This window comes from Ornithodoros turicata, chromosome 1 (assembly GCF_037126465.1).
Source record: "Ornithodoros turicata isolate Travis chromosome 1, ASM3712646v1, whole genome shotgun sequence".
Taxonomy (NCBI): Eukaryota; Metazoa; Arthropoda; class Arachnida; order Ixodida; family Argasidae; genus Ornithodoros; species Ornithodoros turicata.
In genome coordinates this window covers 94,377,990-94,393,606 of record NC_088201.1, presented here as the reverse complement: position 1 = coordinate 94,393,606, position 15,617 = coordinate 94,377,990, and the positions used below count along the sequence as shown (strand labels likewise).

General features: G+C 46.4%; 1 protein-coding gene across 2 annotated transcripts in view; it reads right to left on the bottom strand.

Annotated features, from left to right (window-relative positions):
• Window positions 1–15,302, bottom strand: part of LOC135366605 (N-acetylated-alpha-linked acidic dipeptidase 2-like) — a 144,790-nt gene extending 129,488 nt beyond the window's left edge. Inside the window, exons 1-4 of one of the 2 annotated variants that reach the window (XM_064599397.1) lie at window positions 15,127–15,302; window positions 11,901–11,988; window positions 10,314–11,789; window positions 3,303–3,669 (exon numbers count right to left, since the gene is read on the bottom strand). In XM_064599397.1, coding sequence (XP_064455467.1) covers window positions 3,303–3,669; window positions 10,314–11,789; window positions 11,901–11,988; window positions 15,127–15,168 — 1,973 coding nt within the window. In that variant the 5' untranslated portion in view covers window positions 15,169–15,302. Of the gene's footprint in view, window positions 1–3,302; window positions 3,670–10,313; window positions 11,989–15,126 lie in introns of both variants that reach the window. The other variant, XM_064599389.1, reaches the window with a different exon arrangement.
• Window positions 15,303–15,617: the final 315 nt, after the last annotated feature.

The following is a 15,617-nucleotide window of genomic DNA, read 5'->3' as shown; positions in this document are numbered from 1 at the left end:
CAGTCCCCCCCCCCTTCCCCCCGGTATGAAAATGGTGGTTGTTGAGCTTTTGTTTCCAGTCAACAGAAACAACAGATTTTCTTAGGACTTCTTGTAAACTTTGTGCTGACATCATATCTTTACTTCCTGTTGACTTATGGCCGTTTACTTTCTGTAGACCACTCCCAACAAAAACGCAATATATTTTTCTATTGAATTTACACAGACTCTTTGCATAATACACTGAACAGAGACAACTGATTTCCTTCACGCTTTTTGTTAGTTTTGTATTGACATCATATACTTACTTTCTATCGACTATGGCCTTTAACTTTCTGTATACCACTCACAACACAAAGGCAATGTTTTTGTATTGAATTTACACATACATTTTGCACAAGTCGCGCGGGTCCACTGTACAGATTTTCTGAAGCCCTTCTGTTGACTGACTACTGACGTTGCAGGCATTCTTCACGGACACTGCTATGTTAGCTGCTTGAAGCATTACGCGGAATTTCGAAACAAATGAGAGCAGCAGTATGGGAGAAAGTAAAAAATTCAGGAACAAATCCTTCGCATTCTGGCTATCATTCACACACGTGTAGGATCATCGAGGACAGTCCTCAGTGTCATTCGCAATAGCTTAATTTGCCAGTGCTTTCCGGACGTCCACCTCTGAACACGTAGCATGTGGAGCTATAGAAAGGCATATGCAGCACTGACATTTCCGTCCTAAGCGATACAAATACTATTTGCTATACTGCTTGTCTTGCGAACTTCCGCAAATTCGAGAGTCCTGCTTATCTAGGAGTCAGAATGAAGGGTGAGGTGTCTCAGATTATTTGGATTATCCATACAACCAACACTGAAGTTACGAATTGCTTGGAGTATTAACTTGCCATCAAGATAACATTGTGTTTCTAACACAATCATGATTATCAAGTAAAATTGTTGCTGCTGTTGTTGTTTGTTGTCGTAAAGTTGTTGCTGGTGTTGCGCTGTGAGATGGCCATTTGCATCAATCTCAACCTGGATGGGAAATTACGCGTTAATGTGCAAGTTTGCAGTTAGAAACAGACGTTATCTTGATGGTGAGTCGATACTTCAAGGAATTCCCCACTTCAGTGTTGTATGTATGCGTAGCATCTCACCCTTCCTTCTGACTCAGAGGCAAGCTCGACTCTCGAATTTGCGGAAGCTCGGAAGACAAGCTCGAGTACAGCTTTTTTAAAAGAAGTATGTCTTTCTACATGCTAAGTACTCAGAGATGAACATAATGTAAAGCTTTGGTAAATTAGGATATTGCGAAAAGCGCTGAGGGTTATCCTCGATGATCCCCACAATTATGGGCACTTGTTGCTTTTCAACACAGGTTAAATAACCCATCAATACACTTTCACACAACAGGAACTCTACAGAATTCCAAAGGTGGCCAACTTTCAACATCGCCATTAATATGTGAATAGCTCTGGCAATACAAAATGTAGTTTTTCTCAACAGGAAATTTATAGGCTATATTGATACACTTCAACGGAATTTCCGTAGCAGTTTTCATCAAGGCAGAGTAAATTCTACGGAGAGACGAAAAAGAAAAATCCTATCGATTTTCTTTCGAACAGATATCTATAGAAAGTTCGCGCCAAATAGCCAAAGGAAAGTCGACGAATAGAATTACACCTGTTCAAAGAAGATCTGTATGTACAGTTTTTATGCAGGCGATACCTTACCTCGTATTTTGCCTATTGATGTTCTGTAGTTTGGCACAACAGGCTTTCATATAACAAGGCACGTATTTTGATTTTCTATTTCAGGCTTTTCAGGTCTTTTGAACGTGAAGAACAAGGAAATCCAAATAAAGTTATTTCTTCTTGTCGACCTATTTGGACAGTTTGAAAAGCTGAAATTCAAAGGGCGCCTATAGCATTTTGTTTTACAATAACCGACAGGAAATCAAAGTGTGAACAAATGAAAAACAGGCCAAAGGATATTAAAAAAAATTCAATAAACCGGCAAAATTCATTTTCATAAGGGACGTGTGCAGCTAAGATCTCGCTTTTTGTAACGCACTCGTGCCACAAAGTTGTTTTGCTCTCTTGAGAATAAACAGTACTTGTGCAACACTTAATCAAACAGGTTAAACTTCCTTATTTGTTTCATGTTCTTCCATTTTTCATGTTGCAAAATGTGGGCGAAGTTCAAAAGAACAACATGTTGCCTTTCTGTTGTGAGTGGTCTACAGGAAGTTAAACGCCATAAGTCAACACATAATGCCAGCACAAAGTTCACAGAAAGTCTCAAGAAAATCTGCTGTTTCTGTTGACTGTAAACAAAAAACCAATAACCATTCTTGTAAGGGATATGCAAACAATAGGTGTAAATTCATAAGAAAAATATACTGCCTCTGTTGTGAGTGGTCTACGGAAACTTACCGGCTCAAGGTCACCAGAGAGTAAACATATGATGTCAGCACTAAGTATAATGAAAATCTGTTGTTTCTGTTGGTCCTGGTCTGTTGACGGTGAACAAAAAAAGCAACAGCAAGGGCGAACCATAGCTTTGCTGCATAATCGCACAGGAAGTTAAGATAATTTCAACAGGACCTCCTGTATAATCCGTCTACAGAAAGTACATATAATATTGTAGTTCACAAGTTTTGTACACGCTGTCAACGGAAGTTCCGTCACAGAAAGTACATATAATGTATCCCACAGGTAGTGCACACATAGTCAACAGAAATTCGTGTCGACTTGATCAAGAAGAAGTACAAGACAGCGGACTGCATTGTAGGAAATAAGGAGTACATAATAAGTCTGCAGAAAGGAAATATTCATTTTCATAAGGGCCGATCACACCAAATCAGCCACCACTGATCTTACACGCGTGTATGATACGATATATGATATTGCCACGAATCATCATCGCGAAACTTCCAGGGCAGGCACGAAGCGGTACATCTCATCCCGGCGCATACTGAAGAAGCAAGAAGCTTCCTGACACATCGCCTGCTCTCTGGCAAACGCACGTGCTGTTTCTAGACTTTTCGGCGCGACGCTTAAATGCTTGTGCGCTCCAAGCTGGAGCATTCATTCTTTGGACTCAGTTGTGTTAAGAGAGCTATCACTCTTGTGTTTTGCTACCAAGTAGTCTAATAAACCGTTCGCTGTTTATTCGACGTCTCGCCGACCCATTTCGCTTCGTGACAATATGATGTATATATGACACGCGTCTATGGAACTCATGTAACCTGGCTCTATAAGCTGCGCCGACACTGTAACTGGCGTTTCAAGACGACGAAGTTGATTAAGACACTATATGACACTTACTTAAGGTACGACCTGATGTTCTTTTCGCTTGGCCACTTGATCAGTTCCTTCTCGATGTTGTCGTTCACTTTGTAACGCTGCTTTGTCAACTTGTGGAGCAGCTCGAGACCCCGCTCTTCTCCTTCATTAAGACGGGTTTGGGTAAAGGCAACAACTACCAGGACGGCCAGTAGGATGACAGCCAACGTCACAATGAACACCCAAAGCACCATCCATTCCAGCAGCATAAGCCGCGACTTGCGGTGCTTACGAAGGGTATCCAAAGTAGCTGGACTAAGCGTAGTCTTAGGACTCATTTGCCCGGAACCAGGTGCCAAGGGCGCTCTTTCTGGCGACCGCTGAACAGGAGTTCCACCCCGAGGCTGATCTGCGGAAGGTGGAATGAGACATGGTCAGTTGGCATTCCGAATATGCATGCAAATATTTGAAATCCACAGCCCTTTTACTCGCTATTAAGGGTGTGCGGCAATAGGGAATTGAGCGTACCAGCTACGACTAACGGCGCTGCTTGCAATAAAATACCGTTATGGCTGTAACTCACATTCCAGGAATTTCCCTGAGGAACAGGGATGAACGGAAATGAAGCAAGACTATCTGTCACGAGAAGCCCTACGAATGGCAATGCTAAGTTTAGTGGTAAGAGCGGCTTTAGCGCTTCATGCGCAAGGCGACAGTGCCTCGTATGCGCCGGCAGGCTGTACGTCCACTACCCACATGCGGTACTGGTCAGAGGAAACAGCCTTATGGATAACCGATCGCATACGGCCGACTCCTTACAGAGAGATCCCGAAAAAGAAGAAAAAAATCTACTAGGCTGTGCCACCTTCCGTACTCGCGGCTGAATTACAGCGCCAGCTGTGTAGCAACGCGTTCTCGGCGCACTTTAATTCTTTCTCTGTGTTTGAAAGTTCTTACCACATAATATGTTAATATTACAAAAGCAGTACAACTCGAAAGCTGTTCAGATGTTTAGGAATGCAGGAGTTCGTAGTGCAAGTACACAAGGCCACCGCTGTGCGCTTCTTCCGTGACTCACCGCGCCGCGTTATCTGACTCGCAGCACACGCACGTTATCAGATGCTCCGATGTTACCCAATGCAACGTTATCCTTCACTGTGTTTAGTCTTTCTAGTCCGTCGTCGTTACATCTTCAGTTATGTACAGTACTGAATAAAAGTTCGCGGAACACGCTCCGGGTCATTCCTTCCTCATGAGTTTCATGCACTAGCAGGAAGTATGACCGTACGGACTTAGACATGTGCCTAGATAACCCAGTCACGTGTTTGCAAGTCAGTTCGGTGCCATTAGCTGCTAGCTTGTAACTCTGAGGGAGCCGGAGCGCGTTCCGTAAACTTTTGCCCAGCACTGTACCAACCGGCCCCTTTTGTAGCTCATTTACGTTATCCGATGCTTCACTAGGCATAGTATACAGCTGTCGGAGCGCGTCTCAGAATATGGCGAACCGCAGCGACGCGCAGTTTTTGCGGAGGGGAGTTTTGCAATCTGTGCTTTTACGAAAGCGGCAGTTTTATGCCAAGGATTTATCTTCGTCACTGTATCCTTATGCGTATAAGCACTGATTTGTCATTAGGTCACGAGACGTATTGTGCTCTGGCAATAAACTCCCGGGTTGTAAGATGTAAACCACAGTGCGCAATACCTGCCAGTCTGGGACGCTTTGTACAGCTCGCATCAGAGTTCACTTGAACGCCATTTCGGCCTGCGGATCCTGCTGGTGCCTAGTAGATATAACGGCGGAGAGAGTTGTGGTAATCTATTTGCAGATATAGGGGTGACCCACGCTATGAAGACATTGTTCTCTGCTGTGCACTGCCAGGGTGGCTTATTTCCCGCTTCGCAGGCTGGAGCGGTGTTCAACTTAACTTTGACGCGAGCCGTACGTGCTGCAAGTCACAGGAGAGTTCGGAAGAAAACTAGACAGGGATGCGACTTCCGTTCGTCTTGTGACTGTGTGATCAGGTGCTGAATGCCTCTAAAATCGTGCAGTGCGTGGTCAAGGCGAAGGAGAGGCGAATTTCCACTCAGCGGCAAGGGCTTGCACGTTGCTCATGCGCGTCCGGGCAAATTTTCCCCACGTGGGTTATCAGTCGAATGGTGCACTTTCCGAGGTATCCGTGATGGTCCAAGATCCTGCCTTGGGGCAATGTAAATTTAATTGCAATAAATATATGTTATCCTTGTTATTACTTGTGACATCTTGTCAGACTGTCGTCGATAAAGCCTGGAATTTGATAGGAAAAGGCCGAATACGTTACTTAAATGTCCTCCTTTCCACGCTGCCGCTTTGCCATCATTGTTTTCACTGCACGATACGACCAAAACTTTTTTTTTTTTTTTTTCAATCACGCGGTGTTTGAGGAATTAAGAGCGGATACGATTTCCGACGGCCCCATGCATTCTCTATGGGAGAAACAATGCGACTTTTCGCAGCTAATACTGAACCGATTTGTACAAAAATGGCCTTGTTCGATAGGTTTTCGAAGTTCAAACAATTCGCATTGAAGATATTGAAACATTTCTTTTCCAAAAGTTTTTAAAAACCTTACGAAAACTGCAAAAAGGTTGTAACTTAGGGCTCTGACTTTTGGAAGTCCGTAGGTCCTTTACTGTAGGACATATGTGACATGTAATTATTTTCGCGGATTTTTTAAAAATATTTTTATGCCAGTGTCGTGTCTGTCAGTGCCTCCAGTTCACAATATTGAAAAAAACTGAAAGTGTGTACTCCTCTGGGAACCGCGCCGTTGTGCCATCGTACAGTAGCCCCGCATTGCAGGCCACAGGAGGACTAAGTACCATTCCGACGAATGCAGTCACTGTTCTGGCACCCTATCCCAGAAGGAGTTTCCCCGGCAGAGGAAACGTAAAATTGTGATCGTGAAACCTCTGCGGCGACATCCGCGGTGGGTTGGTGCAGCAAAATAATGGGAAGTTAATAATAATAATTGGGTGTTTACGTCGCGAGACAACTGTAAAAAAAAAAATACTGGGAAGGCCTTGACAAGGGCTAAGAGGGAGAATAGGAGGCATAGACCACGAAAATTGTAAAACACGTAAAAAGGGATGGTAGACTAGGGGAATGCGAGGAACAGTGAGACGAACAATGTTGTCTCTTTTTGTGTGTGTGTGTATTTTTGTACAGGAAACTTGCATTTGAAACTCCACTGGCTCCACTCCACTCCAAACTCCACTTATTGTTTCATGCTGGTCACACAATATAAACACTATTTCTTAAGAGATACTCGGACAAATTGCAAAAATATAGATAGCTAACTCTTGCTACTGTGTATAGAATTCATACTCCATTCACACAAGAAGAAGAAAAAAAAAGAAGAAAACTGCGTCTTCCAATTTCAACATATCGGGAGAGCCAATGATGGCACTCTGTCGGCCCTGTTTCATCATCATGTGTTTCATCAGCTATCCGCAACTACGCGTGTCTATATTTGGCCGCGCAGGCGCCTACGAGACCATTTTTTTCTGCCCACATAACGAGGGACAATTTTTTTCCGGGCGCATACTTTCAGAGACCATTTTTTTCCCGGACAAGTTTTTCTGGGGCCAACGAGGAAGACAACCACTACAACTTTACTGGCGCAGTCGACAGAACCCCTGCTCTGCGAAGAAGACCAACGACCAGCAGCAACATGGAACAACTTCGAGGCAAGTCAGTCGGAGCATTGTCGGCTGCAGCCGTTGGAGCGGCTGTCACCAGAAAGCAGTGCTAGCTAAGCCCAGAAGCAGCTCCGCGACGGACATCGGAAGCTAACTGCAACGGACTGCAGTAAAGGTGTCCCTGCCAGCGACGAGTAGCAAGGACAACCGTGAGACCCAAGCAGCGGTGACGCGACGTTGTAGTGGCAGCATCACCGGCGTCAACTGTGTTCCTGGATTGTAGGAAGGAACCTCAACGCATCCTCCGGAAGCAAGATACACGAGGTAGGTATTTCTTTGCTTACATCCCGTGTGCGCTATGGTCGAGGCTAGTAACGACCGTAGAAACAGGGAGATGCGGAGTATCGAGGAGCTAGAAGTAGATGCGGCGCTTACGGACGCCATTGAGTATTAGCGCCGCGTTCTCAGTTTCGGCGCACCAGTCGCCAATAAGTGGGGGGTTTTGGATATGAAACTCCAGCTGGCGTAACTTAGGGCCTACAATGCTCGCGTGTCTCAGTATAACGAGCGACGTGAACAGGTCAGTGTATGTTCAAACGAAAAGTTTGTGGACATCAGGAACATGCCGAGCAGATTGAGAGTGTCCCTTCCAAAAATGTTAGAAGATGAATCATCAGTAGGCCAGTGGTTAGGAGACGTAGAGAGGACGTTTGTCGATGTAGGCCTTCCTGCCCTGTGGAGGACCGGATTTTTGTACCTGATTTTAAATACACGGGTCGAGCAGCTGTTTGCGGGACTCTCAACAGACAAGGGAAGCGACTTTCAGGCATTCACACCAGCTGTAGTAAAGCGGTCGGTGAACACTGATCTGGCTGTCGTTAGACAAGCCGACGGCGGAACAGTAGTCAAAAAGAACCAGAGGCAGGAACTCTACCTTCAGTTACGTTGTACTGTACTGTGTCGTAGCCCATATTTACGTTGACGTATGTATTCTGACTTGAGTTACATAGCGGTGTATACAGTGAATAATGGCAGTTGTTTTGTTTGTGTGAGGATTCCGTCAGAATCTTTTGACCGGTTACTAGAAGTGTCTTCCTTTAAAGTCAGTCATACTACAGTAAATATGGTGTCATTTGTCAAATTGTGAAAGTCTCCTGCCAGTTTCCCAGGTTGTGTGTGCCTAGGAATTTCGAGTTTTCGTTTTAGACCATTTCGGTATTGCGTGAGTTTCCTCTCATCGCAAGTTGTTTTGACTGTGACACTACAAAATGCCCTGTCACATTCTTGTAGAGGAAGCTGTAACCGTTGAACTTGCGATCTGACGAAAATGCTTGCTTTATCTCGGTCGTGTTTCTACGCAACCTTAGGTTATTGCCATAGGGTCCCGCCGACGCAACTCCGAGCGGCTGATGTATTAGCTTATATCTGGCTGCCCAATGTATGGCGTTCTCAGAAGACGACCGATAAAGTGGGTCGGCCGAAGCTTTTGTATAGCAGTCGTCCTTCTTATCGTTAGTTGCATCCGTAAGTGTTTATATTACAAGAGCTGGAATTTGCGGGAAAACTTACCCTGGAAGGTTGGATAAAGCTTACAGCGAAGAGACTGAAAGTAAGAGTGTATTCGAATTGGTTTGCTTTGTGTTATATCCTAAGACGGAGATTGATTCCGAGAAGGCGAGCCTTGAGACAGTGTTGTATGTGGATGTTTTATCACGTGTGGTGTATTTCTTTTTTCGATTTCGTGTTAGCGCCGCGAAGCAACTGTGGCTATGAGCGGCGTACAGACGATGACAGAGGGAGAGAGAACAGCAGGAAGGAGTGGGGTACAGGGGGGTTAGTGTGCGTCCTGGGCCGACTTCATGGGGAACTGTGCCGACATTCGTCTGGAAAGTCTTCGGAAAACCCATGGAAAACGTCAGACAGCATAGCCGGTGACAGGATTCGAACCCGTGTCACCTCCCAGTCTCGGCGTGGGAAGCGATCATCTTAACCACTATGCCACGGGAGCTGGTGTGTGGTGTATTTCCGAGAACTGTGAATTTCGCTACAGCGCTTTTAAAAGCCGCGTGTGAACGATTGGGGTAGACTTGGCTGCCGGACTCCGTAGCGGGCGGACCGGCCAGGCTGTCTCGTCGAGTTGTAAGTTTGTTCCTGTAAATATTGTCGTTGTGTAAATAAATAAGTTATTTTTTGTGTATCTCGGGTGTCTTTTTCCTGGGTTACCGAGCAAGCAGAGGGAAACAGCAACCACAACTTTACTTTCGCTTTGCACACGCCACAAGCCGGAAGGCGAGCCGTGATGTCACTGGGTGGCCCCAACCTAGGCTTCACCTCTCAGAGCAATAGGGCTCCTCCTCTCTTTCCTTCCTCCATGAGTGCGCGCATCGCTCCGGTGGAGGAGCACGCTGTCCATAGAACAGCGTCTTTCAATGGAGCACTGCGAGCCCTTCCATATATGTGTCTAGTTGTTGGCTGCTGTGGGCTCCAGATCGGCTCGCGACAAGCGTTTTCGTACACAGCCAATATCCAGATTAGCACCAGTAATGGGGTTGAGTATCGCACCTGGCGATGAAATTCCCCGGTCGCAATCGGAATCTAAAGTTGTTGTTCTTGTATACAGCCAATAACCGTAGCTGGCAATGTCGTCTAAACACATCAGGCTACACTTCCAAGATTATGCCGCTTTGGATACTATCGCGCTTCAGGGCACTTCTATAAACTGGATTGCGAACCCATAAAAAAAATGTTTTGAGTGGCCACTTCTCGATTACTGCTTGCTTAACGACGCAGTTTCGAGCAATCCGAATGTCACTTCACTGCGTCTTTAATTGCAGCGATACAACATATGCAGCGAATAAAAAAGTATGATCAAATGAATGGCACAAAATTGATGTACACTTTTCTTACTCCACGCTACGTATCTGGTGCTTCTAAACACCACACATGACCGTACATGTACTGAGAAAGTGCACACACGCTCAACTGGGACATCTACAATTACTCATTTCCGCGGCTCCTCCACGCGCTCAGTTGCGTTGAAATTTCGAGAAATAACGCGAGTGCTTGACTGCTCAGATTGGATTGTCACCCCGTAGAACGCATTCCTCAGACTTGCCGCTTCTACACCGAACCCCCTGGTGCCAAAAAATGATATATACCATTTTTTTTAGTGAAAGTGAAGTTTAGTGAAATATGTCCACGGACATTAAAAAACGTCATATTAACCATATCATTGCCGTAATGTAGATTCAGTAAGCGAAATATTTTTGCGATGCGTAGCGTTCCCGCGCTTGAACGCGGTGTCTGTGTAGGTATCCATCCCCCTTTTTACCTCTGTAGCCACCTGTGAACAAAAAGACATGCTGCTCTACTCACTCATACGCCATGGCATCTGTCCAGGCAGTGGAGCCCGAGTGCGTACACTTCCTTGGACTGGTGTTCTTGTGACAAATCCAGTAGGCGTCCGCGGTTGCGCGAAACTTCCCCTCGGTGCACCGCCGACGGATACCTGCGATGGAGTCCCACGTCCGAATCCCGCTCTTGTCGCCACGGAAGATCCAGAGATTGAGGGTCCGAGTGAAGACGTACCGAACATTGATTGACTGGGGACACCGGGACCTCGGATTGGCAAATGCCCGACTTGGCGAGTCATGTATTGCATAGAAGGTGACGCTTGTCCGGAAGGTACTCTGCTTGGACTGCGCGGTGGTGGTAAACCAGGAGGCAGGCTAACTGGTGCTAAGATTGTCCCACTTTGTGGAAACTGCTGACGCATTTGTGCTGACGGACTCACTGGAGTCAGCAACGTTCCGCTTGACGTTCTTAGTGGATGACCAGGAAGTGTGCCTGATGGGCTGTAAGGGGCTAAGATTGTTCCACTAGGCGAACGAAATAGTTGACTCGGTGGAATCTGCTGAGGTGGGGTTATCGGTGGTAATATACCTCTTCCACTTGGAGTTCGGTACGGTGGAGCCCCGCGGAAAGGTGGAGGACCCATCGGTCGCATCATTACTCCCATTGGTGGACGTCCGAAATGCCGACCTGGAGCAGGGTACGGCCGTAATGCACGCGTGGGTCCTACTATTCCACTTGGTGCCCGCACAAATTGCTGGCCGGGACTCACTGGATGTAACATTCTACCGCTAGGCGTTCGATAGGGTGGTTGGACAAAGTAACGTGCGGAAGGACTCCTTGGTGGCAGTGCAGGACGCACATATGGTTGTCCTGGATATTGTTGACCTGGAATGTAAGGAGCCAACATAACTCCGCTAGGCGTCCGCATTAGACGCTGCCCCGGGAACTGAGGGCCTGGAATCATGGCTCCGTAAAGTGTCCCGCTTGGAGTACGAAGTACCTGTCCACCTGGATATTCTTCAGCAGGAGTCATTCGTCCCAAAACGGTTCCACTTGGAGTTTGCATCAACTGTTGTCCTGGGTATTGACGGTCCGACCTCACCGGTGTTAGTAATGCTCCGCTTGTCGTTCGACGCAGTTGCACGTAAATTGATACCTCGTCATTGTCGCCTACTGTAACTGATGTTCGTATATCTGTAGGCGCTTGCGACACTAGGGGATACTGTTCCTGACTTGGTGTCATTGGCCCTATCAACGTCCCACTTGCAGTGCGTTGCATGGCGTAAGGATGCGCGCCTGTAGTCAGTGTCCGCACACTTGGAGTCTCGTGTCCGGTCGGTGTCGAGGCTCGTAATACTGTTCCGCTTGCCGTCCGTTGCACTTGTGACGGATCGCCTAATTTATGCTGCCAGGCGAATCCTTGCTCTTCGAAAGCGCCATGAACCCGTGGTACATTTTGTGCTCTGGGACCTTGTTGTCCGCCCTCGTTAGACGTTGCTGCGTATTCATCAGAAGGGGGTCGGTAGATTACTTCTTGAGCCTTTCGGCGCCAACGCGCCTCACTCGAAGGGCTGCGTTGTACTCGAATATCCGTCGAAAATGAGTTACCCTCTCGCCCGTCTGCAGAAGCTGACCTTGGTCTCGAAGGACTGGTCACCCGCAGCTGGTAGGTGGTTGCCTCGATTCTCTGGCCCGGCTTAGAATCCAGAACAAAAGAAGCAAAAAGAAAGCATAAGAGACTGAATTAGTTGAGGAAGATCACGAGAACTAATAATGAAAGCGCACCGTACGAAAGCTAAGTGCAGCTGTCTCCGTGGTATTGTTTGCATGTATTGAAAAATGCATACAATGTGAGGTTATACAGGGAAAAAGTGATGCACTATCACGGTCTGAAGCAGATGATACAAGGCATAAGCGTAAAGCAAAGTTCCTGAGCAGAAGCACTTCGTTGAACTGCACAGAAACGGTACGTGACTACGTGAAATACACACTATAAAGTGCCGGGGAAGAAAGCATGAAGTAAGCTCAACATCTTCGCATTGTAAGCATGGAGAGTAGCGTTGCTGACAGCGTACTAATATCTACCACGCTTCTTTTTGAAGGACCAATCTAAGACCGAGGAAAAAAAAGTTTCTGGTCGTCATGGAATATCCGATCAGTAAATAACATTTTCACGCAATTAATATGAGCGTAGCCGAAAAAAATCGCGCGCAGCAGTCGATTGATTCTCACGAGTGCGCAGAGCTCTCTCTTACTCTTGTGGAACACACAGGAGAAATGACGGGCAGCTGCGTCACGATGGGACGTTGTACGTTGCATCCACTTTTGGCCTCACAGGTGACCTCAACTGAGATCTTACACCGACAACTTTTCAAAGTTGATGGCGGACGCTTTACGCGCGCGTTGTTCTGTCGAGAGACGCATGCGCATCAGAAACAGCTGTTTCATTTCTTCCTTTTTTTTTTCTTTACGGAGCACGGCGTTGGAAACATTGGTCATCTGATGCACGGCAAGAATACGCAGTGCGACGAAATCGGGAACTCGCGTGTGGATTGAGGTCAGCACTGCTCCAGAAAGGAATGGGGACGTGCAGGTGCAGTGTGAGTGGAAGTTGCGATCATTGAACCATTTCAATAAGTTGCATACAGAAAGAACTCACTTTGTATTGTTTTCGAAGAACGAATACGAGGAGAGCGGCGTCATGTTGCACCGCTTCGCGAACAGCGCGAAACCGCCCTCGTATCGCCTCGTTTGAAACGCTGGCACTCTCCGTTAGTTGGAGATGTATACAGGGTGTACCAAAAAACGTGTAATTGAGTTCTAATAAAAAACTAAGCCACCTAAAATCATGCGGTCAACGACCCACATGGTGATAGTAGAAAAAGTGTCAGTTCCTAAAATTGGGGGAGGGAAGGTATGGTCCCGACCGAAGCCGAAAGGGATAAGGTATGTCTGTCTTATCTCTTTCTACCATGCCGGTGTGGGCTGGGTTTCCAACCTCCTTTCGTCGGACTGACAATGATTTCGTTGAAAAATTCGTGGCGCGCCATCCTCTTCGAGCTCCCTAGAACATGATTTTCGGCTATTTTTTCCGATACGACAGCTCCTCAATATTCCTGTCAATTATCATTAATTTCGGCAAATTCGGCACGCTATTCACATTGACGGGGTAAAAAAGTTACCTTTACTTGGCAAATTTCCGAGTTAATTTCGCAAAAATTTACATAATTAAACTTAGGTTACATGACATGCACATCAGGAGGTGGCAAAAACAAACAAGAACAAATGCCGTTGACCGCATAATTCTATGTTGCGTAGTCTTTTTATAAAAATTCAATGACAGGTTTTGTGGGACACCCTGTACAATAAACAAAAACAATGACTATAAAACACACGACTGCATTACCATTATGAGCGTAATGTTTTATTGTTCGTTTTCGCCTCTGTTTTATGCCTCAAACCGACAAAACATAGTAAATCGCTGTCAACAAGGAGCATCAAGGGCAAAGCTCCCGCCATTGGATACTTGTGAGGTAACTAGACAACAAAGTAGAGGACTCCGACTTAACATACTTTCTACTACTACGTTCTCTACTTTTTTGTCTAGTTATGTCGTCTCCCTGCTTATGGAGTATTTTTGCACTTGTGAGGTAGTTGGTGCAATCATCTGGAGTACCTTGTGGAGTAGTAATGGTCAACTCTACATAGGTAGTATGTGGAACCACCACTTGGCCAAGATACTGGGTTGGGGCACGTCCGTAAGCTCAAAAGAATGGGTTACTGGCGCCACGTGTTGGTCAAAATTTATGGTCACGATTGTATAATCGGAGTCCTACACGCGTCCAACTATTTGGCAGCTGCTTGGAGAACGTGGGACATGCAAGGTCACAACTAGTCTACTGTACTGCAAGAAAGCTATCGGACTGTCAAGTCGCTGCCCAAAGCGGGCCTTTGATTGTGAAAAGTTGCTTCTACTTGTGGTACTGCTCCGCAGCCGTAATCATTCACAATGGCTCCAGTAGACAAGGTACAGCCGTGAATTCGAACCGCTTTCGAACTACGAGAAACGAACCAGCAACCCAACGGGATCCTTAACTTCTCCAGAAGAGGTCAGTGTTGGCGACATCTGAACATCATAACGCTCGTTCTCCAAAAATAACCGTGCGTGCATGAGTTGTAGTGGAAAGTCCGTGCTCACGCGCACATGATCATCAGAACTCTCCAGAAATGAATATCACCAAGTGGGCCATTTTTATATCGGGTACGCAACAACAACATAACAGAGATATGTGCACTGCAAAAGCATAATAAAAGGCAACGCTCTGTTAGGCATCACAGTACAGCATAACTCCTTGAATGCCACTAGCATTCAGAATGATTGCATATTGTTCTGTTCCCTGTTTTTCCTAGGGCAATGGATGTAGGCCTCCCGTTTTCATCAATCTGGAGGAAGAACAATACTATTCTGAGTGCCTGTTGGGCATGAGCGTCGTTTGTGTTGAGGTTCCGTTTTAACAGTGTGTCGTGTACGGGATGTGTCTTTGACGTTACAGGCACGACTGTTACTTCGGTGTGGCTTCTAAACTTTGGCGCAAAGTTGGCGGTGGTGCATTCATGTCGAGTTCTACTACTTGTATTAGCTAAGCACTGGCAATATCAATTCTGCGAACATCTCGGCCGCCTCCGGACATTCAATATGCAACATTCCATGTGATACTGCCGATTTTCTCCATTCACGTGGTGTACTCGCAATAGGTGCACACACCCTACCGAAACAGCCCTACCCATCTCCGCATTGCGGCAGATCGGATGATCAGTATCATGCTGTCCTTACCCGCAACTTTGAGTAATCGGCACTGGACGGTGGTATCGCCATAACTGCTTCCAGTCGTGCTGACGGCAGCCGCAGATTCACAACCCTCGCCTTGAATCTGGAATCGCAGCCACAAAATTAGACGAAGGATGACACCTCTCGCGCTTTGCTACTTCTTCCTCTGCCTCCGGGCATGTGTACTTTGCATGTGACCATGACGATGGTGTTCTGTTCCGAACGACTCGTGATGAAAAGGAGTTAGTTACAGTGACTCAGCAGTTGGTGACCACTCTTAAACGAACTATGAAATGTATGAAACGACCCGTCAAATGTTAGCTGCAAACCGCTGCTCTATTCCCGATGAAATCAAAGTGATCGTTCTACAACTACGCACCGTTGAAACCTCAGCTTCCCCAGCTCTGAAACCCTACGGCTCGAAAAACAACACATCTGTATACCTCATTACCACGTAGTATTACGCCAGGCGTCATAGCTTATACAGATGAGTTGAT